This window comes from Lynx canadensis, chromosome B2 (assembly GCF_007474595.2).
Source record: "Lynx canadensis isolate LIC74 chromosome B2, mLynCan4.pri.v2, whole genome shotgun sequence".
Classification (NCBI taxonomy): Eukaryota; Metazoa; Chordata; class Mammalia; order Carnivora; family Felidae; genus Lynx; species Lynx canadensis.
In genome coordinates this window covers 47,438,026-47,464,159 of record NC_044307.1, presented here as the reverse complement: position 1 = coordinate 47,464,159, position 26,134 = coordinate 47,438,026, and the positions used below count along the sequence as shown (strand labels likewise).

The 26,134-nt window shown below is 38.0% G+C and overlaps 1 protein-coding gene and 1 pseudogene across 1 annotated transcript; one reads left to right on the top strand and one right to left on the bottom strand.

Moving 5' to 3' along the window:
* Window positions 1-1,302: 1,302 nt before the first annotated feature.
* GLYATL3 (glycine-N-acyltransferase like 3) lies at window positions 1,303-16,673 on the bottom strand. Its single transcript, XM_032593312.1, has 5 exons — window positions 16,574-16,673; window positions 12,305-12,412; window positions 11,442-11,568; window positions 6,676-6,802; window positions 1,303-2,427 (listed from the first exon to the last, which is right to left on the bottom strand). Exons 1-5 carry the CDS (start codon window positions 16,649-16,651, stop codon window positions 2,001-2,003), a joined length of 867 nt encoding a protein of 288 aa, XP_032449203.1. The 5' UTR covers window positions 16,652-16,673; the 3' UTR covers window positions 1,303-2,000.
* Window positions 16,674-23,279: 6,606 nt separating this feature from the next.
* On the top strand, window positions 23,280-25,412 carry LOC115514921 (annotated as a pseudogene).
* The last annotated feature ends 722 nt before the right edge of the window (window positions 25,413-26,134 follow it).

Genomic DNA, 26,134 nt, shown 5'->3' with positions numbered 1-26,134 from the left:
GGTGGTGAAAAATTCAGAAAGCAATTAGATAAAAGAGTAATCGCCCCCAAAGAGTTTCAAGCTGTTTGGGGCCAATTAGCATAATGAGTAACAGTACAGGCTTCAGAATATGACAAAATCTGGATCTGATCATGATGTGGCCACTTAAAACCTACATAACATTTGCTGAGTCCTAACACCTCTGAGCCAGAATTCTCAAAATAAGATAATTCCTATCCTTCACAAAGATTAAGTTATATATATATATATATCTACATTTGGCACAACTATCAGTACACCGTTAACTTTTAAATAAACTGTAGACAATTATTATTAAGAATAAAGTAAGGCTATAATATTATTGCCATATACCAGATAGGAATAACCCTTGTTTAATCAATGCTGAACATAATAAGCATCCCTGGGGCAGAACCTAGACCATATTCCCCCAAGGGCTTTATGGACTCTGATTCCTTGGTGCTCTTCCCTTGGGACCAAGAATAAGTTTCCAGGTAACCAGTCACTCAGGATGGCTGAGTAAAAATAAGCATATATTTACTCCCAAGGAGTCTTGTTTTTTTATTAAAATGATTCTTTCAGTTTGTTTACTTCTCTCAGAATAAACACTTAAAATTGAATCTCCCTTTATCTTTGTAGTTGAGATTCTATGACCTCTGTTGGGATAAGAAAATAGTATTTTCTGTATGGCTAAATCAACTTTATACAGACTAGACAAATCCAACTATTGTGTTTCTGCCTGCTTTTATTGCAAATGGGAGAACACAGCTTATGATGCTTACCTCTTCCTTTGCAGTCCTTGAAAGATTTATGTATATATATATGTATACATATATATATATATATATATATATACACACATTCATACATACACACATACACACACAAGTAATTGGAAACCAAATTAAAAAAAATAATGATAAAAGACTAATGAAAGTATTTATTTAAGCATTTAAATTTCCTTTACGAAAAAGATACATTTAGTGAAAAAAAAAATAGATTGAAATCAAAATAAGAGCATTCTGGTTTGACATCTAACACTGATTATATGATCTTGAAGATGTAATTTATTTTCCCCGATCCTTAAATTTTTCATATTCAATGCAAGTTTATCATCTTATCAAAATTCTATGAGTTTATACATATGCATATATAAATATGAAAGGAATGTATATATAGATGTATCTGTGAAAATGGTTATATGCGCATCTGCGTTCACACCCACAGACATCCTCTGTTTCTAGTATTTAAAATGCCCACATCTTCATTCCTCAATCCAAGACAACTGAGCAGTGGGAACTTTTTAGAAACACAAATTCTCAGGCCCTACCCCAGAGGTACTGAATCAGGGGTTGTGGGGGAGACACTCCACCATCTGTGTCGCAACCTGCCTTCCAGGTGATTCTGAAGTGCACTAAAATGTGAGAACCGCTGCATTCGAACATTCCCAGGGAAGAACCATAGGCTGGAGTTGTAAGCAGAAATGGAGAACCAGTAATTAAAGGGGGAAACGCAGGATATTCTACAGACAACTTGGGTGAGAAGTGGTAGGAACGGTTTAGGGAGACACAGCAGAGGCAGGCACAGGGGAGTGTTCTTTATGGTAGTAGGGAATTGGTATGGCTGTAAAAATACACTGCAGAAGCTGGAGGGGCAAGAATAAAGCTGTAGCCACATGCTCACATGTTAAATCACTGTTCTCATGCAGTCATTTCTGCAGTTGTGCTAAGAATTGCTGGATTTAGAACCTTTTTCCTGCAGTGGATCCCAGAGGAAGATAATGATCCTGTTCTCAGCCATAGCTATCTCTGACCCCTAGTTATTTACTGTAGAAACCTGAGACAGGAAGATTTAAGGCTTCTCAGGCTGATCCTGTGTATCTTTTCCAGAATGTTTTCAATAACCCAAGATTCTTCTGATTCCAGGTTGAATTTCCCCCTCATTGGCAGCTTGGGAATATCTGTGTTCAGGGAAAGGAAGAAAATTCCTGGAGTTTCAATGGGCTACAGGTAAATTTGACCAGAGAAAGCTGCAGGGGTGAGAATAAGCCTATGAAAACGACAAGGCAAGAACTCAGCATGGACACTCTTCAGGAGGCTTATGGATGCCACGTTGTCATCCAGGACATTACCCTGAGAGGGGAACCCCTGGCTTTGTAACTTCCTGGCCAGTGTGAGGGCCACCAGCTTGCAATAACCTTTTCTGCGATGCTCTGGCAAGGTATAGCCATGGCACATGGTGGCAAACTGATCTGTGAGAGACCAAGAGACTGGGTTTCCCTTGTCATCGCGGACACATACACTGGGGAAGCAAGAGATGAGGTTCACGATGTACCGGAGACACTGTTCATTGCCACCCCGCGACCAAGTCCTGTTGAGAAGATCAGCGTCAGCAACACTCAGGTAAGTCAGTTGTGGGGAAGAACCCATTCTAGAAGAAAACAACATGAGAAGGAATGTGAACTTGGGATCATATGAATACAAACAGCTGCTTCACTTTCTCCACTGATTCAAACTGAGAAACCATTCCAGAGATCGTGCTTAACAAATACCAAAATATTTTCAATGAATTAGAATCTGTCACTTCCCACTTAGGAACATCATTTAGGGTTTCATTTCTGATAGGGCAAAATACTCATATCAAATTTAAGTCTTTCCTTTCAAATTTATGCCTATTTCTTATTGTCTTCAGTGTAGATTAGGGCAAGTATTTCATTTTTCTGTAAAACAATTCTGACTTGTTCTTAATTTTTCTTTAATGTTTATTTATTTATTTTGAGAAAAAGACAGATAGATTGAGAGTAGGGGACAGGCGGAGAGAGAGAGGGAAACACAGAATCAGAATCAGGCTCCAGGCCCTGAGCTATCAGCATAGAGCTTGACATGGGACTTGAACCCAGGAACCGTAAGATCATGACCTGAGCTAAAGTTGGATGCCTGACCAACTGAGCCACCCAGGCACCCCAGCCAACTTGTTCTTATAAAGTCTTAAGTCTGTTGACACCCTTCTGAAACCTGAACAACTCCAGATTCTTGGGCCCCTAATCTTTTCCTTGGTTAAAAAAATAAAGTAGTAGTATAAAACTTACATCTTTCTGCATCCATAGCCAGAAGAGAAATACAAATTGCTGAACATTCTAGGAATATATAGATGCTCAAGAAATGCTAGTTTTTCTTACCTTCCCCTGAAAGGTCTGGAAAAATGTCTAAAAGTTCATGGTATTGAGATAAAAAGATAGGAATTGGTATAATTACTAAGGACTGAGATGGGATTACTTAGTTAAGCCTATGGGGCTGGTTTTGCCTCAGAATTTGTTTTCATTCTTTTTTTTTTTTTTTTCAACATTTATTTATTTTTGGGACAGAGAGAGACAGAGCATGAACGGGGGAGGGGCAGAGAGAGAGGGAGACACAGAATTGGAAACAGGCTCCAGGCTCTGAGCCATCAGCCCAGAGCCCGACGCGGGGCTCGAACTCCCGGACCGCGAGATCGTGACCTGGCTGAAGTCGGACGCTTAACCAACTGCGCCACCCAGGCGCCCCAAAATTTGTTTTCATTCTTGAAGTTATCAATGTCATAAGACCATCCTGTATGTTAAGAGACTGCTAATGCCATTCTTGATATGATCTTTATAAAGTACAAGTTTGTGTTTTCTTTTCATTAGTGGCTCTGCAGCGTTAGCTCACATTTTAGGCATACTACAGGCTCTGGAACTGGGCCAACTGTCTAACCACTAAGCTTGGGTAAAAAATAAATAAATACAAGCAATAACTGGCTTAATAGAATTCTTAATTTAATTTTTGAAGATGAACTTTATTTTTTTTTATTTATTTTGTGAGAGAGAGCAAGGGAGGGGCAGAGAGAGAAAAAAAAAAAATCCCAAGCAGGCACCACACTGTTAGCACAGAGCCTGAACTCAGGGCTCAATCCCATGAATCGTGAGATCATGACCTGAGCTGAAATCAAGAGTCGGTAGCTTAACCAACTGAGCCATCCAGATGCCCGGAAAAACAAAGGCTGAGAAGCCTAAGGCAGAGATGTCACTGTAAATAAAAACATTGCTAAGACAAGTGTTTTAGGAATAGTTGTCTTAGTAGTTACATATATGACCTTGTATCTGAAGGGCAGGGTATCCAAATTAAGAGTATATGAGTTTGATAATGACTTAAGCGCTAAAGACAGTATCTTCCTAATGCGGAAGGGAGCAATTGATGTAAATTTAAATTAAATTAAATTTAATTTAATTTTAGAGAGAGCGAGCATGAGCCCGTGAGCATCTGTGCACGAACACCAGGTGAAGGTAGGGAGGGAAGGGTGGAGGGAGACGGAGAGAGAGAATCTTAAGCAGGCTTCATGCCCAGCATAGCACAGAGCCAGATGTGGGGTTTGATCTTACAACCGTGAGATCATAACCTTAGCAAAAATCAAGAGTTGGACACTTAACCGACTGGGCCACCCAACTGCCTCAGAAGGGAAGCGATTTAAATCAAAATCCGATTTTAAAAGGCCTGACTGGGGATGGAGAAAATTTTTAAATAACATTTCAGGGATATGACAGTAAACAGACTGGGAAACTCTAAAACTCTAAAGGAAAAATAGCCTCGTTTCTTCAGTAAAAAGTAATGTAAGAAATAAAAAAGATGAACGGGGAACCCATATATCAAAAACAAAAAAACTAAAGAGAGATTAATCAATTGCAATATATGAGCTTTATTTAGGTGCTTATTCAAAACAAACTGCTGAAAGTATTATGATAGTTTGGGAAATGTAACTACTGACTGGTTTAAGGAAATACTGACAAAATTTTAAGATATTGTAGAGCAAAGGGCTGGTGCAGCAGACCTAAGGACTCTATCTTTAGAAAAGCCTGCTTTTGGGGCGCCTGGGTGGCTCAGTCAGCTGAGGGTCTGACTCTTCATTTCGGTTCAGGTCATGATCTCATGGTTTGTGAGATTGAGCCCCATGTTGGGTTCAAGACTGACAGTGCAGAGCCTGCTGGGGATTCTCTCTCTCTCTCTCTCTGTCCCTGTCCCGCTCATGTTCTCTCAGTCTCTCTCTCAAAATTAATAAATAAACATTAAAAAAAAAAAAAGGAAGAAAAAGAAAAGCCTGCTTGCCAGGTTGGCCCTTGGCTGGTATCTGGCAATTTGGATTTCTGCCGGTGTCCCGCCATTCCCAGACCTGATAGGAGTTGAAACTCACTGTGCCTGTTTGTAACAGTCAATGTGATTTATGATGAAAACCTGCCTTCCTTCTGGAAGTCTAAAAAATTGGTATGTGCTAGACAGAGGGTGCCTCCAATAAAAATCCTGTATATGTTGTGACAACTTATTGCTGGGGAAATCAAGTGTGTTTTGTGTGACTCCATTGGGGAGGATTCTGGAAAGCTTGTCCCTGGTTTCCTTTGGACTTTGCCAATGCACCTTTTTCTTTGTTGATTTTGCTTTGGAGTGTATGTATGCTGAGTCCTATGGGTCCTCCTAGCCAATTAGTGAGCCTGTGGGTGGTCCTGGGGACCCCTGACACAGAAGTGATATTAGTATAGTGTGTGTGTGTGTGTGTGTGTGTGTGTGTGTGTGTGTGTGTGTGTGTGTGTTTTAAATAATCCTTATCTTTTGGAGACATATATTAAAATACTTAAGAATTAATGGGCAAATCTCTGAGATATTTCCTTCAGAATAATTAGCAGATGGGGTATGGATGAAACAAGATTAGCCAGATATTGATGGGAGGTTCGTTATAGTAGTCTCTCAGCCTTTGTATGTGCTTGGAAATTTTCATAACTGAAAAAAGTAAAATAAAAGTAAAGTCCAGTTGCTTTATGTGATTTAAAGTGCTCATTCTTCTTTAGGTTTTGTCTTGTTTTGCTCAAAAATTCCTTCAATATACTCCATAGAAGAAAAAGTAACATTCACTGAGGTGGATACTTTTTCAAGATACCATGTTTCATTTCTTTACATAGTACATGTAAGGAAGATATTATAGGTTAATTTTCAAAAAGAAGAAATTGATTAAGGCTCAGAAATATGAAGCAGAAAGGAAAGTAACTAGCAAATGGCACAACAAGGGCTTCCCAGTGAGAAAGACAGAATATAGATACAAAGTAACAAATCTTTTGAAGACTGGATTCTGGAGACAGAATCAGGAATTATTTCCTGGCTCTGCAGTTTACTCCTATGTGTTACTTAAACTCTGTTCAAAAAGGGAATTCCACAGTTAAAGGAATCTAGACATAATATACATAAAACATTTAGTGCCTGGCATATAAGAGCTCCACACAAGTCAGTTATTTACCCTCATCCTTGAAACATGAAAAAAAAAACACAATAAGCACTTTGGGCTCAGACAACAGAAGCTAGTTAGAATTATCTGCAGGAGGAGCATACAGGAATAATTTTTCTGTGTGTACAGTGAAAATACAGGACTCCTGAGTCTGTTTATCACTAGGCACAAAGACTCCGGTTTGATTTTGCAAAACATTATGAGCAGTTAAGCACAGCAGAAACAATTAAACACACACAGATCCACAGGAGCATACACACAGAGACAAATCTAGACCCCGTGGCTCTAATCCAAGGTACCCAAATGTTCCTTAAAAATACCATGTATTCTAGGTACTACTATTTGTACTCCTATATAGTAAGTCCTATCCCACATGTAGAAACTTAGTTTACATACAGGGAACTGGTGTTCGGCAGAGTTGAAAGAGGAGAAAAATGAACGGCCTTGAAGGAGGTTAGCTTTACATCTAACTGCTTTGAGTTGGCAACAGCTTTGGAAACATCATATAATTCACTCTGCAGCCCTGTACATGGTAAGAAATAATGAAAAATGTGGGTATTTTATTTGAAAACACAAAAAGGAAATTTGTTGCAGTATTTTTATACTAATTATCATCAACACCACCAGTTTGCCACCTTGCATTATCCTAACCACTATATACTTACATATGAATTATTAGTTACTCCTTGCCTGATTTTCAAACATTGTGTGGGATTTTCAAATCCCCATCATATTGTTCATCACGATCATGGCCTCCCATTAATATTTCTGACGAGAATATCCCTTAGGAATTTGGAATTGCTTGTGGGATTTTCTTGATTTTTCTGACTTTCCAGACTGATCTTATACACTCTTTAAGGTAAGAGAAATTTTATAACTATGAAATTCTACAATCTAATATACAGCTAGAAGTATAAAAGAGCTCAAATTGACTTGGCATGACATTCTGACTTAAAGACTCTTCCAGCCTCTTGTCCTAGATTCCTGTTACAGAAATATCAAGGTATAGGGGCGCCTGGGTAGTTCAGTCAGTTGAGTGTCTGACTTTTGATTTCAACTCAGGTCATGATCTCACAGTTGGGGAGAGGGAGCCACATGTTGGGCTTTGCACTGACAGTGTGGAGCCTGCTTGGGATTCCCTCCCTCCCTTTCTCTCTGCTCCTCCCCCACTCATGCTAGCTCTCTTTCTCTCTCTCTCAAAATAAATAAATAAACTTAAAAAAATATATCCTCAATAACAAATCCCCTCCCCCAAAAGGAGTATCAAGGTATAAACTATACTCCTAAGGTATAAACCTAGGAGTATCAAGGTATAAACTTACTTGTATCCTACACATTTATCACAGCTATACTATATTATCTATAAATCTTTATTCAGTACTTGTCATATGTAAAGCCCTATGCTGGGCACTGTGTCACAGTGAGACAAGAATGGTACTGCCTCTGTTCATCAATGATGAAGCTCATTGCATGGAATGTAAGCTTCTATTTACTGAGAACTGACTTGCTCTCCTTTTCCAAAATCCTATTGGCTCTCTCCTTTCCAGTCTGGGTCTTCATTAGTTGGATCCCCTTGAAATTGACTTTCCCACTTCCATCCATATCTAATGGCTTTTTCCCTCCTTCCAGTAAGTCACTTCTTGAAGAATACATAAATGCAGGAATGGAAAGCCATATTGAACACAGTCTGGTATCAGAGCCTTGGTTTCTCCCTCAGGGAGTTAAGTCTAAGAAAAGATAAGCAGGTCTTCAAGTTAATGCTATTAAAAATTATAGATGCTGTGGCTAGAATCCCATAGAATAGCCCCGAATTACATCTAAGTAATTCAAAAGACTATGAGGAAAAAAAACAGCTTGTGCTAACCGAGGGTATGGTAGTTCAAACAGAATTTCTTTTTCCTAAATTAGACTGAACTAATTCTTTATGAAATTTAGACTAACATTTCTTTGAAAACCCTTTTTAAATTATAAGACGCAACAGAGAAAACTATATAACAAATGCTTAGCTTAATGATTATTTTAAGTACTACTAATGCCACAAAGAAATTTACTTACCCCCTTCTATTTAATACTCTCCCAATCACAATTCCCTCACTCTCCTCTAATAATAACCATTATCATTTTTATGACAATCACACCCTTGTAAGTTTTACTATGCAAATGTGAGTCCTTAAACACTCTTAGATTTTGTCCACTTTTTGTCTGGTAAAAAATTTACAGATTTTCTTCAGTGCTTAGCTCCCCTACACCCACCTTTAAAAATTCTTTCAATTTATTTGTAAAGAATCCAGTTTGCTGGGTAGAATTTCCATAGTTTGGATTCTGCTGATTATCCTTCCATGGTATTGTTGACCATGTCCTTCTGTCCATTGTATAGACTACCATTTTAACAAATGATTTTCTCCTTTCCCACAGAAGGAACTTTCACTAATCGTCCTGCCTTCATCCATCCTACCTCCTTCGAAAGGCAGGAGTTGTTCATTGGATAAGACAGAACTCAGGCCATTTAATCACAGTTGATTGGAGTATAGTAACAGTGGGCAGGCTTCTGAAACTTTTAGCTCATGTCAACAAGCTCTCTCATGTGCATGCAGCTAGTAGTGAACAAAAGGGCCTGGTCTGTCTGTCTGCTATATACTTCTTTATTCCTGGCCTTTGCAAGGCCAACACAAGGAATTTGGCTCTTCCTAGTAGGTTAGTGGGTTAACCATCATTTAATATTGTTTATGGGGGCGCCTGGGTGGCGCAGTCGGTTGAGCGTCCGACTTCAGCCAGGTCACGATCTCACGGTCCGTGAGTTCGAGCCCCGCGTCGGGCTCTGGGCTGATGGCTCGGAGCCTGGAGCCTGTTTCCGATTCTGTGTCTCCCTCTCTCTCTGCCCCTCCCCCGTTCATTCTCTGTCTCTCTCTGTCCCAAAAATAAATAAACGTTGAAAAAAAATTTAAAAAAAATTTAATATTGTTTATGGATGGCTCTTAGATTAAAAATGACAAAGGCATTCCTGGGCAGAGTGTGCTGTTGCTCTGAACACCCATCACTAAGGTAGCTATGCTGCCTAATGCTTAATCTATCCAGGCAGCCCAACAGTGGCTCCGTGGCATAAGATAAAAGATTGACCATTTCTATGGCAGTAGATAGGCTTCTGAAGTTGTTCGTGATTTGGGGATGTTATGGAAGCAGCACTTTTTTAGATGCTCTGATTAAAAATAGATAAAGATACTGATGACTCCTCAGAAGCTATTCAATATTCTAAAGAGAGGGGCACCTGGGTGGCTCAGTTGGTTAAGTGTCTGACTTCAGCTTAGGTCATGATCTCACAGTTGATTCAAGCCCCGCGTTGGGCTCTGTGCTGACAGCTCAGAACCTGGAGCCTGCTTCAGATTCTGTGTCTCCCTCTGTCTCTGCCCATCCCCTGCTCATGCTCTATCTCTCTCAAAAATAAATAAACATTAAAAAAATCAATATTCCAAAGAGATTATAGTTCTTACCATAGAAGCCTACAGCTAAGAGGCCACATCAGAAGCTAAAGGTGATGCCTGCACTGATTACATACTAAATGAGGGGCCTTTACCACTCCAGTTATTTTAGGTACTATTAACTTACATCTGTCCCCATCAAACTTCAGGAAAGATGGTTGTGTCAATTTAAATGACCATAACTGACTCATGATTAACAGCTCAGCCTTCTGGAAAAAAATACTGGCAAAAAAAAAAAAAATACATCCTTCTGGATGTTCTCTTCCTAATGATGGGTTCAGGTGATTTGAGGATAGTAGGCCTATAGCACCATAATGTATACAGTTACTGCCATGATTTTTCACACCAAGGAAGAGATACTCATTTTCACATTAAAGTAATAATGATGAGAAAATTTTCCTAGGTTGGCTAAGTGAGTGGTAGAACCATGTCTTACTTCTAACCAGCATAATTGGGGTAAGTCTGTAAAGCTGGGAGACAGTTTAGAACTTCCACTATAAGGTCATTTTGAGCATTTCCAAATGGATTTCACAAAACGCCCCAAGTCTTTAGGTTATGAATATGCATTAGTCATTGCTTGTAGGTTGAAGGGAGTAGTTAAGATGGCAGAGTAGTAGGGAGGCCCTGGGCTTGCCTTGTCCCTCAAACACAGCTAGATCAACATCAAACCATTGTGGACACCTAGGAAGTCATTGTTTGCAGGTAGATAGAAACTTTTCCTGTGAGAGGGCTTCACCTATTTGTTGATGAAAAAAAATTACCAGACTTTAAATTTCTAACATGGGGGACCCTGCCTTCCTGTCACATGATCAAGAAACTCATTTTCAATGGAATAGTTAGAAATAGTAACTTTGTTGACTGTATCACCCACCAGTCAGTATGTAAAGTTGAAAAAATGATATACTGAAGCTGAAACTGTCCATCTACACTATTAGAAACTCTTTTTTTTAAATGTTTATTTATTTTTTAGAGAGAGAGTGAGCAGGGAAGGGACAGAGAGAGAATCCCAAGCAGGCTCCATGCTGTTAGCACAGAGCCCGACATGGGGCCTGAACTCATGAACGTTGAGGTGACGCCCTCAGCCAAAACCAAGATTTGGGTGCTTATCTGACTGAGCCACCCAGGTGCCCCCATCACCCTGTTGGAAACTCTGAATGTATTTTTGTCTTGGCTAAAAGTTCTTCCACTAGCATTGATAACCATGCAGTTGTCTCCTCAGAGCTCAAATATACTCTTATTTTAATCATGTCAGGATAACCTATGCAGATCAGTTAACTATCTCTTTCTAGAATCATTTGCTTCAGAAAGAAGAGAAGACCTACCTATTGGCTTACACTTAAGTTAGAGTCATTTTAAAAGATTGTGACAGGAAATGATTAAGGGTAATAAATAAAAATATGCTGATATTCATTGATATCCATATTACAGTAACATTGAGGGAAAAAAAAGTCACCTAAAAGCAGCCTCATTTAAATGGCCTCCACATACCCCAATGCCAAGCCTCATTAGGAGTAAAACATGAGTTTTTTTTTTTTTTTACAAAACTGTAGTACATAAATTGTAACTATATAAAATGTATATATGTATATATATATGAATTTGTGTACTTAATATAGGTCATATCTATCTAACATACATGACAAAAATGAGAACAAAAAAGACTGCTTAGACTCACACCTATCTCACCTTGTATTTGAAAAACTTGATTCCAGTTGATAACATCATGTTCTTCCAACAGCCGTCGGTAAGCCCTGATATCCTTGTAGAACACAGCATAGGCATTAGTATAATGGTCCAGGTTATCCATCTCAGCCTAGGATGGAAGACACAATCATAAAAACATAAATATATCCTCTAGGTAACCCAAATTCTAGATAGATTAGATACCATTAGCTGCATATGTCTAGATAATTCCCATTACCAGATTAGCCATCTATAAACAATGGCTAGATGGGAATGTGGCTAATATACTGTAGAAAGGGAAGAAACAGAAATTTTGGAACTTTTGCTTGATAATTCTTCTGGTATTTGGGAAGTGTTAAGATATTTCACATTTTTCTGGGATATTATTTATTTACAAAAATGAAATGCATATAATTTAATGGAGCCGCCTGCAAGAATCAAATGGAACTCTCAGAACTTTCCTAGTGTGGTCAGAGCAGCACACCTTTTAACATGTGAGCTTCTCTTTGGCTTTGAGGCAGAACAGGGCAGATGTCATCCTTTTCAACCTTCTTAGATATTTATCCACATGACCCAGAGTCATCGGTCACAAGGAATCATCTAACCAGTGGAAAAACTAGTATGCACAAGTATGTATGCTTCATGCTTCTAGAGATTATGAAACACTAAAGAAGCACTTAACACATTTAGAGTAGTGGTTTTCTATGTCTGATACTCCAAAGCCAGTAAAATTAGAAACTAATGGTGACATGTGTAGCGTGTTAAGCTAACATACATGGCTATGATAGTTATAATATCCCCTTTACCTAATCTTTTCTTTCTAGTTGATGTCAACTCGTATATGTTTTGGCGTTTCAAACCTGTACCTCTTTCTGTCGCCGGGTGATAACAGCTTTGAAGTCTGGCCATGAATCCACTACCACTTCCTTTTGAAAGGGATTCCCACGATTTATGTTCATCACAGCTCCATAAACCTGAGCCAGAGAACCCAGAGAGACAAGCCAATCACATTACTAACTATTCCAGTTACATGTTACAATTTTCACTTCTTCTGCTGTATAACTGAGGCCATGAGAAAGGAAATTATAAACATGTACACACACATATATATACAGCACGCACACATACAAACTTTTCTCTTGTTATTTCATCACTGTACATGAAAACTGATAGTCTGTGAAAGCCTATGAAAACACTCCCCAAACTTAGGTTTTTACCATACAGCAGTGAGAAGTACCAAAACAATGGGGAATCGATGGGTGCTTGGCACATAGGCCATAATAAATACTTACAGAATGCATCAGAATCTGATGTATGGATTTAGGGATTATATATCTTTTAAAAGTTCCACAGATAATTTTGATTCTCAGGTACTTTTGCTGCTTATTATACTCTCTGAAAATAACCTGTTAAATGCAATGACTCCTTCAACCCTGAATTACAATTAAACATCACTGAGGGTAACCCCCTCTCCGAATAAAAGACCCCTGCATTCAGATTTGATGGAGCAAGGCTCTATAAGCATTCCCGGAGGGTCATAACTATGTCTCATTCATTATTATATCCATGGAGTCTGATACAATGGATCAATTACTTGTTGACTAAACAGTACTGAATATTCGAATTCCCTTCTGTGGCCTTTCATATTTAGTCTCCACTAAGAATCAAAGATGCCTGCCCTACAAAACAACTTCCATATGTTATGTGTGTTTACAGAGAAGAGAAAGTTGTGGAGACTGAGGAGAGTGAGCTATAGGCTAGTGCTCCTAGCAGCATCTTCATAACAGATAAAAACTGGAAATAATTGGAGTGTCCACCAACAGTGGAAAAAATGAATAAATGTTGGCACATTTATACTTTGGATTACAAAAAAAGAAACTTAATGTTCAGCAAAAGAAGGTAGACACCAAAAGATACTTACTTTGATCCAATTTACATTATATTCAAAAACAGACAAAACCAAATTATGGCTTTAGAAGTCAAGATAGCAGTTACTCTTGGGGAACAGGGAAAGGCAGTGTTTGGAAAAGAGCTTTGCAGGGTAAGGAGAAGTCGTGCCTGAAGTAATGTTCTTTCTTGACTGGAGTGCAGGTTATATAGATATTTGTTCTATGGAAATTCATTGAGCTACATAATTATGTACACTTTCTAGTATGTGTTATCCTTCAGTGAAAACCAATTTAAATTCTAAGGGCATTGGAACCTACATTTTACCTCTTTCATCACATCTTTATTCAAATCACTCACCTCAATGACAACAACATTATTCAACTGTCTTCTGTCTTACCCAGCCTGGGACCTCACTCAAGTCTTCTCATAGACCATCTCTTTCCAAATTTAGTCTGGCTAATACTAATGTGCAACATGGATCACAGTGAAAATCTGAGAAGTAAAGCCACCTGGAAGGGTCATGCTTGTTTCATTAATCATTAAATTCTGGGGCTGCTGATCCTACATATATATAGGCATAAGCTTATTAAAATGTCTATTCCCATGAAGAAACCATACATCTTTATTCAAAAATGGAACTTAGATGTGCTTGCAATGCTTAGAAGAATAGAAGGGAAAAAACCTTTCCAATATTCAGATTGTGAAAGAAAAAAGGCAACCAACATGACTTGTTTGTAAGAGATTTGCAACCAACTGCAAGATTTCGCATTGGTTGAAAACTAAGAAACAAACTCTTCTAACAGCTGTTTATTTAAAGGGTGAGTGTTGAGAGGAGAGGGAAGTAGCTAGGGGAAGTAAGGATGCTGGAGGAATGAACAGTTGGAGTTTGTGGAGAAAATTTGGAGGAATATTTAATCACTGAAATACTATGATGAAGTAGGTGGGGGGATGGGTAAAATAGGTGATGGCACCAGGCCAATAAGGACGGCATTTGTGATGAGCACCGGGTTTTGTATGGAAGTGTGGAATCACTAAATTGTACACCTGAAACTAATATTACACTGTATATTCACTAACTGGAATGTAAACAAAAGCTTAACAAAAGGAAAAAAAATGAGATTATAGAATACAGAGCCGTGGCCTCCAAAAAATGGAGGAAGTGTGTACAATAAGACTATTTTTTATCTTTTTTATTCTCTAAAGGCCACAGTGTAACTGAAGGGGTATTTTGAAAGTATGGTCACAGAACCCAAGTCAGGCATTACATAACAATGAAATAATTGAAGTAAGATAAAGAGTGTCAAAGAAAAAGAGACTTTAGTGTATAGAAAACGAGTAATTGAGAGTGCCAAGCTAAGCAGCTATGAAAGAGAAGATTATACAAGGAAGACGTTGATTTGTGCCTACATGCTTCATTTCTTTAAGTCTTACTTCAAATGGTGTTATGAGAGGCAAACATTAAAAACAAACAAAGAAACAAACACCACACAGTTTAGGATCTGATAACTTGGATTTAAATCTGAACTCTAGCACTTAGATATAGGGAAGGCATTTAGTAACATCATCTGTAAAATCATAATGTAAACACCTGCCTATTCAGAGTATTAATATTCTAGAGGGATTAATAACTTTTTATAAAGCTCAAATGAGATAGTGTGAAAGATATTTTGAAAATGATTATATACCATTCAGACCAACTCAACTAATCTGAATTCAGAGGTCTTCAAAAAATAAGATTTGAAAAGGTGGGGATTAAGAAGTAATTATTTTATAATGCTGCCAGTGACCAACCAACAAAAGTTTATTGAGTAACTATTTTCGGCAGAGCCCCATGGCAAGCACTGTATGAACGAGGAGTCCAAAAAAAAAAAAAAAAAAAAAAAAAAGACAACATCTGCACTTGGGCATCTGGTAGCTAAGTCTCTGTGGGAGAAGCAGTAGATATGAAATCAAAGGAACTAAGAACTGAGATTTAACTTGATTCTTTACTTGCTTTAACCTTTTTTGGACTCCAACTTAATTTATTTTTAAAATGGATTAATAGACATCTTACAAAGCTGGTGGAAGGATAAAATAAATTGAAACTATCTGTATGCTAAAGTACTGTCCAAATATAATATTTATAATGTAGGGGCCCATTATTTGTCTTGATGATCATAACATCTTAGATGACCCTGTGAAGGTCACCAAAACCTTTTTAGTTCTCTCCGATGAAAGAGTTGGCTAAACATTTATTCACTTTTGTGTCTGCATTCAGAATGGGAAATTTTGAGTCAGATTGTCCATTTGGTACTCTTTTAGTCATAAGATTTCAAATTATCCCTCAGATTTTCTCTACCATGCACAGTTTAAGCATGATTGGTAGGGCAAGATGACTAAATTTAATCAACCCAGTACGGTGCTCCAGATCACTTTTGTTAAAAGTCTAGTGTAAATAAGGATTATCCAGCATGTGTGCTAAAAATACAGCTCCCTAGTCTCCATCCTTAGAAATCCTGATTCATTATATCTCTTCTGGGTTATTAGCATGCCACTCATATTTGCAGTTAAATGCTCTACCACTGAACTATAACCCCCGCCACTCACATTTGAAAACCACTATTGTAGGGCTATCTCCTTGGTCAAGAAACTCAGCCCTCAAAGACGATTTCTTTGCATTCTGCATTTTTTTCTCCAAGTGATTAAAATATTTTTACTCTCACATTTATTTGTAATCTTTGATTAATGTCATCTTCCACAGTAGCTCTGAGTTATCAGCAGGCCCTCATGGACTTTGAGAAGACTTCAACAGATAGAGGCTTAATGACCAATAAAGCCACTGAAAAGAAACTTCAAAAATAAAGATCTTGAAGTAATCGGAAAAACTTTATAATGACCCCTGAACCTCAGCTTCATCGTGAACCTAGATTATGTTCTTATGAGCAATACCACTTAATCCATACCCTTCTGCCATTAAAAAAAAGTTCAGTTCAAAACTCGAGTTTGCTTTAGAAATAATCTAGTCCAGTACCCCCTAAATTTTCCTAGACATATCTAAAGTGGCTGTCAAGAATATAATTACCTGGGCTGTATCTACAATGCACGGGATCAATCTCTGGCAGGAGGGGACTGGGAAACAGTATATTTAATAAGGGCTCTAAAAAAGTCTTGACATCAGAAAAATTTGGGAAACAGCTAAAAGTCTGACATTATTTCACAGATAAATAAAATAAAGAAATAAAATCAAACTCTTAAATGTGTCATACCTTGAGTGACTCAGGAAAGTGACTCTTCAGCATTTTTTCCAGTATCAGTAATTTGGTAGAACAGTTTAGCACCGACATCTTCTCCAGGACTCTAGCAATTATTCCACACCTAATTAAAAACTTGAAAGTATAGTTTTAATTTTTGCTTGTTAACATCTGAAGCTCCTGAGGAATATCCCTGAAATCCTCTTTTCACCGGGTGTAGTTCAGAATGCTGTGGCTCCCTTTGAAGAGGGAAGGAAACGATGGCAGTGGAATGGGTTCCCACTCAGGGAACACATGGGAATAGAGAATGTTAATGACCTAATCCTGGAAAGAGGTGAGTATCTACAGTGGGTTAATTCTTGCTATTATACACATTCTGTGTACACTCAACTCTTCCTTTAAGACACCATACCAGTTGTGATTTCACATTTGTTTGTGTTTTAATTAAGTCTGTCTCAAGTAGACTGTGAAGGAAGGCAGTGTGGGGGCACCTGGGTGGCTCAATTGGTTGAGCGTCCAACTTCGGCTCAGGTCATGGTCTCATGGGTCATGAGTTGGTAGCACAGAGCCTCCTCTGTCTCCCTCTCTCTCTCTTTCCCCCTTCCTAGCTTGCTCTGTCTCTATCAAAAATAAATACACATTAAAAAAAAAAAAAAAAGGAAGGAAGGGTTCATGTCTGCTTTGTGCTCCATTGTACCCCCATCACCTACAGGGCCTGGCATATAGTAAAGGGCATTCTAGGTAGTTGCTGAATGAATGATAGGAAGCTCAGACTAAGAGTCTTAGGGTTAAGTAGGGAAACTTCTTTTTACAATGTGGGGCAAAGACCAGAGAAAGACTTGAGTGGGTCAAGTGTCAGGTGGTTATGAGGAACAGCTTGCATAGAAACATCTAGATTGAAGATGAAGAATCACATGTGAGCAAAGGCTGAGGCTCATTTTATTATTATTTTTATTTACAATTTTTTTTAATGTTTCTTTTTGAGAGAGGGAGAGAGAGTGACTGAGCAAGCACAAATGGGGGAAGGGCAGAGAGAGAAGGAGACACAGAATCAGAAGCAGGCTCCAGGCTCTGAGCTGTCAGCGCAGAGCCTGAGGCGGGGCTCGAACCCACCAACTGTGGGATCGTGACCTGAGCCGAAGTCAGACACTTAACTGACTGAACCACCCAGGTGCCCCAGTGAGGCTCATTTTAGTGAAATAAAATTAAGGAATGAAAAAAGGGTCTTAATATAATGTATGTAATCCAACCATTCATATAATTTATATTTTCTAGATTTGGGGGCTCCATATCACCTGATTTTTGCGTGCAAGAAAACTTTTTTTTCTCAACATCCCAATCAGGTCTTGACTGAATTAAAAAATATACATATTTTCTGTTTTTCTATATTCAATGTAGTAGAGTTTATCCACTTACTCTTAGCAGCCAAGCACTGGGATGGCAAAGATAATTCAGCTAGACAGGAGAACCTGGTGCTTCTGGGTTGTGGTGGACTGTTCCTGCACAACACATTTCCAGATAGAGAAAGCTACTACTTGATTTCCTTATGTGGCAGGTCTGTGTGACTATAAGATACTCAGAGTTTGATTATGATTTACTTAAAATCCACCATAAAACTCTACATATAGTTTATGTGAGTCTGAACTAGAATCATATTTCTTGTGATCAGGCCCCGTGGGCTCCAGTTGGCTGAGTGGCACACCTGAGGTATTTGTATTCTCTGTGGGAGTCAGAAGAGATACTGAGGGCCAGTACCAGAAAATCAGGGTTCTGGACCATAGTCTAGTACTCATAGCCTGGGCCAATATTAGAAGCTTTGCAGAAATAGAGTTTCCAGAGGTCAGGTTGAGCAAAAGAAGGAGAAGTTGAGCCATCCTCTCTTCACCCTTGTATCTGCTTGACTTTTCATTCACTCATGCTATCTGTGAGTAAAATTTTAACTTCTTAATAGATCCTCAAGTTAAATATATCACTTTACTGTAATGCAATATTTTTTGAGAAAAGGTGAAATAACATATTTCATAGAGAAACTGATCATGTATCTCTCATTACATTTGATGTCTAGAGATGTTTTTGTGTCCTGATACATAGCAAAGTAGCTAGTGCAAAGAGTAGGAATTCCAAGTACTTGTTGATGATTTGCTGATTTATTGTCTGGTTTATTCCCCAAAGCATCTAAAACCACTTATACACATAAGTAAAATACATGAAGAAAAATTAACTTTAAATGAACATTCAGGCAAGGGGAAAATAGAGGTATAAAAGTAATATGGGGTCAAGAGTGAGGCCAGTAGGCAAAGCATATGGAGTACAGTTCTCCATATAGAGTTGATCCTCTTTATTTGTGGATTCCATATTTATGAGTTTACCTACTTGCTAAAATTTATCTGTAAACCCCAAAATCAATATTGACAGTGCTTTCACAGTCATTTTTGGTTATGCCCAGAATGGTGAAAAATTTGAATTTCCAATGCCCACATTGTCAGCTGAAGTTGCAGAAACTGACTTCCTGTTCCAACTCTGATACTCTAAACATGTCCTTTATGTGATCTCTTTGTTCCACATTCTTTTGCAGGTTGTGCTTTTTGTTTTGGGAGTTAACTGTTTAAAATGGCCCCAATCAGAGTACAGTAAAACCTTGGTTTGTGAGCATAGCTTGTAATCCAAAGCACTTGTATATCAAAGTGAATTTCCCCATAAGAAAGAATAGAAACTCAGATGATTCATTCCACAACCCCAAAATATTCATACAAAAATGATTACAATACTGTAATATAATACAAAACAATAAAGAAAATACAAAATATAAAGAAAAAATAAATACATTAACATCCACTTACTTTGCAAACCTTTGTGGCTGGTGCGAAGGAGATAAGAGAGAGGAGGGTTATTGTGTAGGACAACTTTCACTATCACTAACAGATGTTGACTGCAATACAGTATTAATAAACTTGTCATGTACTGTATTTAATGTAACTGGCAATAAGGCAGCAGAGGAAAGGGTCTATATCTTCAGGCAGCCTGACCTAGAATGAAGCAAAGAATTCGTAAGCTTCTTATATGGAAAAGTAAAGGACTGTCCATAGGTGCTTTGAAGTAACAAAAAGTATACTAGTACCAGTTGGGGGCACCTTCCAATGTTCTGAAAAATCACTGATTTCTGCCAAACACCATGGCCAGAGACCAAGCATCCAAGCCATGGGAGACGATCACACACAACCCCACAGTGAGCAAGAGAGAGAAGAACCATTGGCTCGGTGGTGATCATGTGACATTGGGGAGCCTGTACCACTTGTGTTGCAAGACATCGCTTGTTTATCAAATTAAAATTTATTACAAATGTTTGCTTGTCTTGTGGAATGCTCACAGAACAAGTTACTCACAATCCAAGGTTCTACTGTATTTAGGTGCTGCCTGTGTTCCTAAGTCCAAAAAGACTGTGATGTGTCTTACCAAGAAAATACATGCGTTACATATGCTTTCTTCAGGCATGAATTCTAATGTTCTTGACTGTGAGTTCAATGGTAATAAATCAACAATACATATTAATGTCTTTAAACAGAAATACATAAAAACCACGTTATGTGTTGATCTGCTAATGAAAATATTGTGACCAGAGGCTTTCAGGAACCTAATCTTTTATTTTCCCTGGAAGCGATGGTTCAGAACTCACTAAGACAGTGTTCCCTGTGTTTATTAAACATAGCTACCACAAATAATGAGAATCAAGTGTACTCGCAGTAGGTGATTTGTACTGTAAGCTTTCAAGCAGCTAACACAAGAGAAACAAATGTGAGTAGTTATGTGATTCAGTTTGTCCATAAAATTATCCATATGCTCTTTACCATAGCATTTGCTTGACTTTTCACTTGTAATATCTCGAAATGAATTTCTCTAAGTTCTACATTATCAAAACCCTCCTTGATCCGGCTTCAATATACCTTTCTAGGCTAAGAAACTCTTTCAATCCACAAATTTTGCAGGGTGACAAATACTGGTGATATTAAAATCAGAGAGACATTTCTCCTTTGGGTGCACACAGAGAGGGCTCTATATTTGTTAATTAAGAAAGATTTTTTTAAAGCACTTGTGATCCAATGATAGTAATTATTTTTCAGACAATAGGTTTTCTGTTTAGAGATTCCTCTCTTATCTGTTTCTCTAGTAGTGCCCCTATCAGTGCAAGTAATTTAATATTTTGCAATGCTTGTTTTCCACATATCAAAATTTACAACAGTAAAACAAAAACAAAAACACCAAAAAACAAAAACATCTTTTCCTGTAAACTTGATTATGATTTATTCCTCCTATATAATGCTGAATTCACCTTCCCCCTCTATTTCTCCCATTTCTTCTTTCAATTATAATTGATGATTTGGAAACTTTTAATTTTAACGAACAGATGCTTACCTGCTATGGAGAGTTCAGTTTGCATCAGGGTAGTGGTTTCTTTTCCGTAATTGGTGAGTTTATTCTTCAAGCCTACTTCCCTAATTAGTCCTTAGTGGAAAAAGGAGGTAGTGGAAAAAAAGTGTCCACACCTGTAGAAGGGGAGGAGCTTATGGTGTCAGGTGAAAATCATCACACATACAGCATGAGTATTTTTACTCCGTCTCTTTTTTCTATCACATTTAGACTTACAGTGTAGAAACCAGTGGATACTTATCTTGATTTAGAGATGGACATTTTCTAGACACAAAACCTATCTATCTGTTAAGATCCTGTGAAACAGAATAAAAAGGAATGGGACCCAGGTGAAGGGGGTACAGTAAGTAAATGACAGAGAGGCACTGACCCCTTATATATTTTTATCCGTTTTGAAGAAAATGATTTTGCTTCCCTAAACTTCCAAGGCTGACAAAGGGGTAGTCTCTAAAAAGGATACTTGTGGAATTGAGAGTACTTTTGGAAATTTTGATACTTTTACCCTATTCTTTTAAATGAAAAGTCAGAGTTTACTCCCTTCTCTCAAATGGCTGCAATTTCAAGCGCCATATAAAACTTACATGGGCATGTCTTCCCACAGCACAATTCCTGAGCTTTGGGATAATAAACAGTACGAATGTCTCAGTGGTATATGAAGAATGTTTCAATCTGAATGTGGTCACATGGGAAGATACTGGTTACCAACTTATGTCTTATAAAGTCAAGATTAAATAAGGGGAAAATCAGGGCATTCTTTACTTAAAGATGCTTATTTAAGTAACACAATGGTTAGCTGGTACTTGAAAATGACTGGAGAAGTTGTATTAGATGACAATTACTGGATGTCAAAATCAGACTGTTTTTGATCTGGCTATATTGATAACTTTCTTTTTTTCTTTTAAGATATTGACTGGGGCGCCTGGGTGGCGCAGTCGGTTAAGCGTCCGACTTCAGCCAGGTCACGATCTCGCGGTCCGTGGGTTCGAGCCCCGCGTCAGGCTCTGGGCTGATGGCTCAGAGCCTGGAGCCTGTTTCCGATTCTGTGTCTCCCTCTCTCTCTGCCCCTCCCCCGTTCATGCTCTGTCTCTCTCTGTCCCAAAAATAAATGTTGAAAAAAAAATTAAGATATTGACTGATGGCAATATATCTGTTCATGGCTGTAAGGATACTATATAAGTCTAGTCTCTTCTAAATATTATCTGAGGAAAATCAATTTTAAAAAAGGAACAGATACTGTTATTTGTCTAACGGAAACTGTTTTAGATGTGATGTACAATGTCAGGGAAAAAAAACCTTAAAAAGGATCAAGTGATTTATAGCCTCTGAGAGACATATAAATGTTTTCCCAGATTTAGACTTCATCCTGTTCTCAAGTATATCTGAAATAGAAACTTCTATTCTTTTTCAAAGAAAAAATAAAATAAAATAAAAAACTAAGCAGAATAGGTGTTTTTTGTTGTTGTTGTTGTTTTTGTTTTTTGCCATAAGTAAAAATATCCACAGCATACTACCTTTCCAGGAAACTACATTGGTTGAAGGTAATTAAATTTGAAATGTGTCCATCAAGCTAAAGTGAATTGTTAACCTGAGACTAAAACGAAAAAGAAGGGAGGAGGAAGCTTACTAAGATAAATTTAAAGAGATTTTCTTCTGCAAACCCACATTCATACATATTATCATTATAACACATAGTATCATTATACCTAGGAAAATAGAGAGATTTTTACGTTGTTGTAAACAGGATGCACTCGTCAGCCTCAGGAGCCTCTTCTATTTGTAACTTATCAGAAAATCCCTAAGTCAAAATTACTATTTTTCACTTCTTAGTTCTATCACTTACTATTTGAGCAAGAGTATTTGAGGCAGGTATTTAGCCTCCCTGAGCCCCAGATTTTTCATTGCAGGATGGGGTAATAGTTGCCATTATAGGGTTTAATCCCTAGTGTTACTAGGATTAAACATTGGTATAAATGCACGTATACATCCAATTGGTTTAGAAGAGTGCCTGGCACACAGGACACATCAATAAACGCCATTTTTGTCATTGCTATTATCGTTATATAGCCCTGTTTCCCCATTTGAAAAACCTACCTTAATTTTAAGGTCTTCTTTAGGGCTGGAAATGGGATGAAATTGACTAAGGCACATTGACTTCTATTAAAATATGAAATTGTTGGCCGTGTCGCAGCAGCTCAGGAGGCGGCAGGAGCGACAGCGGCCAGGCAGCCCAGCTTCGCGAAGGCTCTGGGCGTGCGGCGGCCCGCAGGCACCTGCACGCACGGAGCGCGCCACCAGGATGCTCAGGAGGAAGGTCAACTCCCCCGAGGGGGCGGGGAAGGAGGAGCCCAAGAGGAGGTCGGCAGGGGTGTCAGTTGCAAAACCTAGGGCTCCAAGAGTGGAAGCGAAGCCAAAAAAGGCGGCGGGAAAGGATAAATCTTGAGACAAAAAAGTGCAAAGAGGAAAAGGGGAGCAAAGGGAAAACAGGTTAAAGTGGCTCAGCAAGAAACAAAATGACTTACCTGCAGAAAACGGAGAAACTAAAAATGAGAGTCCAGTCTCTGATGAGGGAGGAGAGAAAAGAGCCAAGTCTGATTATCAGATCCCATGTCTTATCAGTGGCCACTGTCTCCCTTCCTGTACAGATCACAGGAATACTTTTATCAACTATTTTGTAAATCCAAGTTTTTTAGTAGCTCTAGAAACATTTTTAAGAAGGAGGGAATCCCAACTTAGCCCATTTTTTAAGTGTAAATGCTTTTTTTTTTAGCAGTGAAGTCATTTGCTGGTTGTTTATTTTTTGGTACAACCAGGAAATAGTGGGATATTGAATATGGGAGGCTCTGATTGTCTTGGGTTTCAGCTTAACATTCCATAGATGGGGTAGTTTTTATATACTATAAAAACAAGCATCCTAAATGGCAATTTGGAGTCAGTCATGCATTTAATATGTCTTGAACATTTTAAATTATACTTCTATTACCATGTTGTTTTTGGTAGAATTGTTTCCTAAAGAAAACCACTCCTTGATCTTGGCTCTCCCTGTCAGAATTTTGTGAATTCTGTAACATTCTTGGTCATGGTAGTCCAGTTTCCTAGTAACTTTGTTAATGTGCTGTACAAGATTAAAAATTTGAGTATGTAGTATATCAAATTGTGAATTAATGGGACTTAACAATGTAACAGCATATCAATATTTGAAGATATTGGTACTTGATATACTGTTAAGGAAAGTTTGGCTCCAAATTTTAAGCTGGAGGGTCACTGGCATAACTTAGAAAAGAATCACAAGTACATGATTTTTTAGATTTTCGGTACATACATTGAGAAGTGTATACAAGTTGAATTGTCAGTACTGATCCTCAGAACAACCAATAAAAACTGAATTATGAAAGAAAAAAATGAAATTGTCTATAGTAGTTTTATTGAATTTTGAAAATGTCATCTCTTCATCTTCCTCTTTGTCCAATTTTAGCAGCTATCAACCCATCTTTGGATATAGTTGCTACACAATTTCATAGCCTTGATAACAGGTCACTTTAATGAGAGCAAACATCTAAGCCAAGATAAAGTGGTTGTATGTTGGTCTACTAGCAACGAAATACATTCAATGGCAGCAACTCTTAAGAAAAGCTGGTTAGAATACAAAAATGGCTCAAGTTACTTTGTACATGATGAAGCCCAAATGGGAAATCTGAACTTCTCTCTGCTCTTGTTTTCCTTCTTTCCTCTCCCTTCCTCAAAGTGGGGTATTTCTTGACAATGAGTGAAACATGAGAGGATTTAGAAGACTTTTGTTTGAAAACTAAGCCAACCTGAACGATTCACATACTAATTTTGACAGGTGCAGCTGCATTTATCTTTTGGTTGAGAATGCCAGGAAATTCTATCCAACCAAATAAAGAAAGTGAATCCTATAATTTTAGGTTCCAGTGCAGGTGAGTCATATTTAAACAAAACTTGTTTGTTAAACATATGCCCAACTGAAAGTTGAGGAAGACAGAAGGGCTCCTGTAAGATAGGAATTTTAAATGACCGTGCACTAAGTTCTGCCACATATCTGTATAGGCTACCCATTCACCTTCCAAATCATAGTTTACCTTGCTTCTTTTATGCTATATATGAACACTATCTGCCATTCCAAAATATATATGTTTTAGCCTTGAAAGTTTGTGGCAAGTGGAACTCTCCACTTGTGGAGAGGAAGTGTTCCACAGCTGTCATGGTCTGTGCATATGAAAACTTAGGTGAGTAAGGATACTCCATAGGACAGTCATCTGAATTATTGGGACCCTACACAGTTAAATTTTACTTTTATTTGGGTCTGTGATTAACTCTTGAATTCGTCACAAAGGGTATACCAAAATTTCGTCTTCGAAGAAAATATTGTGTATGTTTTCGATTGCCTGCCACGTGCCAGAAGATACTGTAGACCTCTCAAAATTAGATCACATACTTTTCAAAGCTGTAAGAGGGTAATATGACCAGTTCATGCATGGTGAGGAACTGGTTACTCAGTAAAAATGGTGAATAAAAATTCCAACAGACATGCAATAACCTTGAATGGATGCTCTGAGAGAAATAGCAGACATTTAATTAACTCGTCTTTCCCATCAAAAGCTATTATAAACATCATGATTAATGAGAAAGATCTGTAAGTTGGGGCTCTGTCACTCTAAAAACAAAAGTTCCAAGTTTCCAAGTGAGGGGCTTTACAGATTTTGTATTACCTTGTACTTTTAGTTCCTTTGCCTGGCACTTAGCAGGCAGTCCCAAGTATAGCAAAATGTTTTCTTTAAACGCTGCACCGCAGGTTTCCTTTCTTGAAGACTTCCTCTAAGATCTATTAATGTTCTCCTTGACCATTATTTCCTAAAAGGATATTGCTTTTGACTCTTTCATTAAACCTCCCTAGGGTTCCACATGACAGTGTGGTCTCCCTTACTGCAATGAGCTTTAGTTGGAACTTGTTTAACTAAGGTTGTGTTTCTGCCTGGAGGGTATCAACACAATTATGGCACCTTCTACCTTAACTGACAAGATCGTCTAGGCTAGAAAGAAAATTAATGAGAAATTGCAGTTATTTTTAAAAAATTTTTTACTGTTTATTTATTTTCGACAAAGAGAAAAAAACAGAGCATGAGTGGGAAAGGG

Bases quoted from the DNA above. Each gene is read 5' to 3' on its own strand.
- GLYATL3 (XM_032593312.1), bottom strand. From the start codon at position 16,651: ATGTCGGTGCTAAACTGTTCTACCAAATTACTGATACTGGAAAAAATG. The intron at 12,413-16,573 runs GTATGACACATT...TCTCTGGCTCAG, and splicing joins ACTTTCCTGAGTCACTCAAG to GTTTATGGAGCTGTGATGAA. The intron at 2,428-6,675 runs GTATGTAAACTA...GTTTTCTTCTAG, and splicing joins CTGCCGAACACCAGTTCCCT to AATGGGTTCTTCCCCACAAC.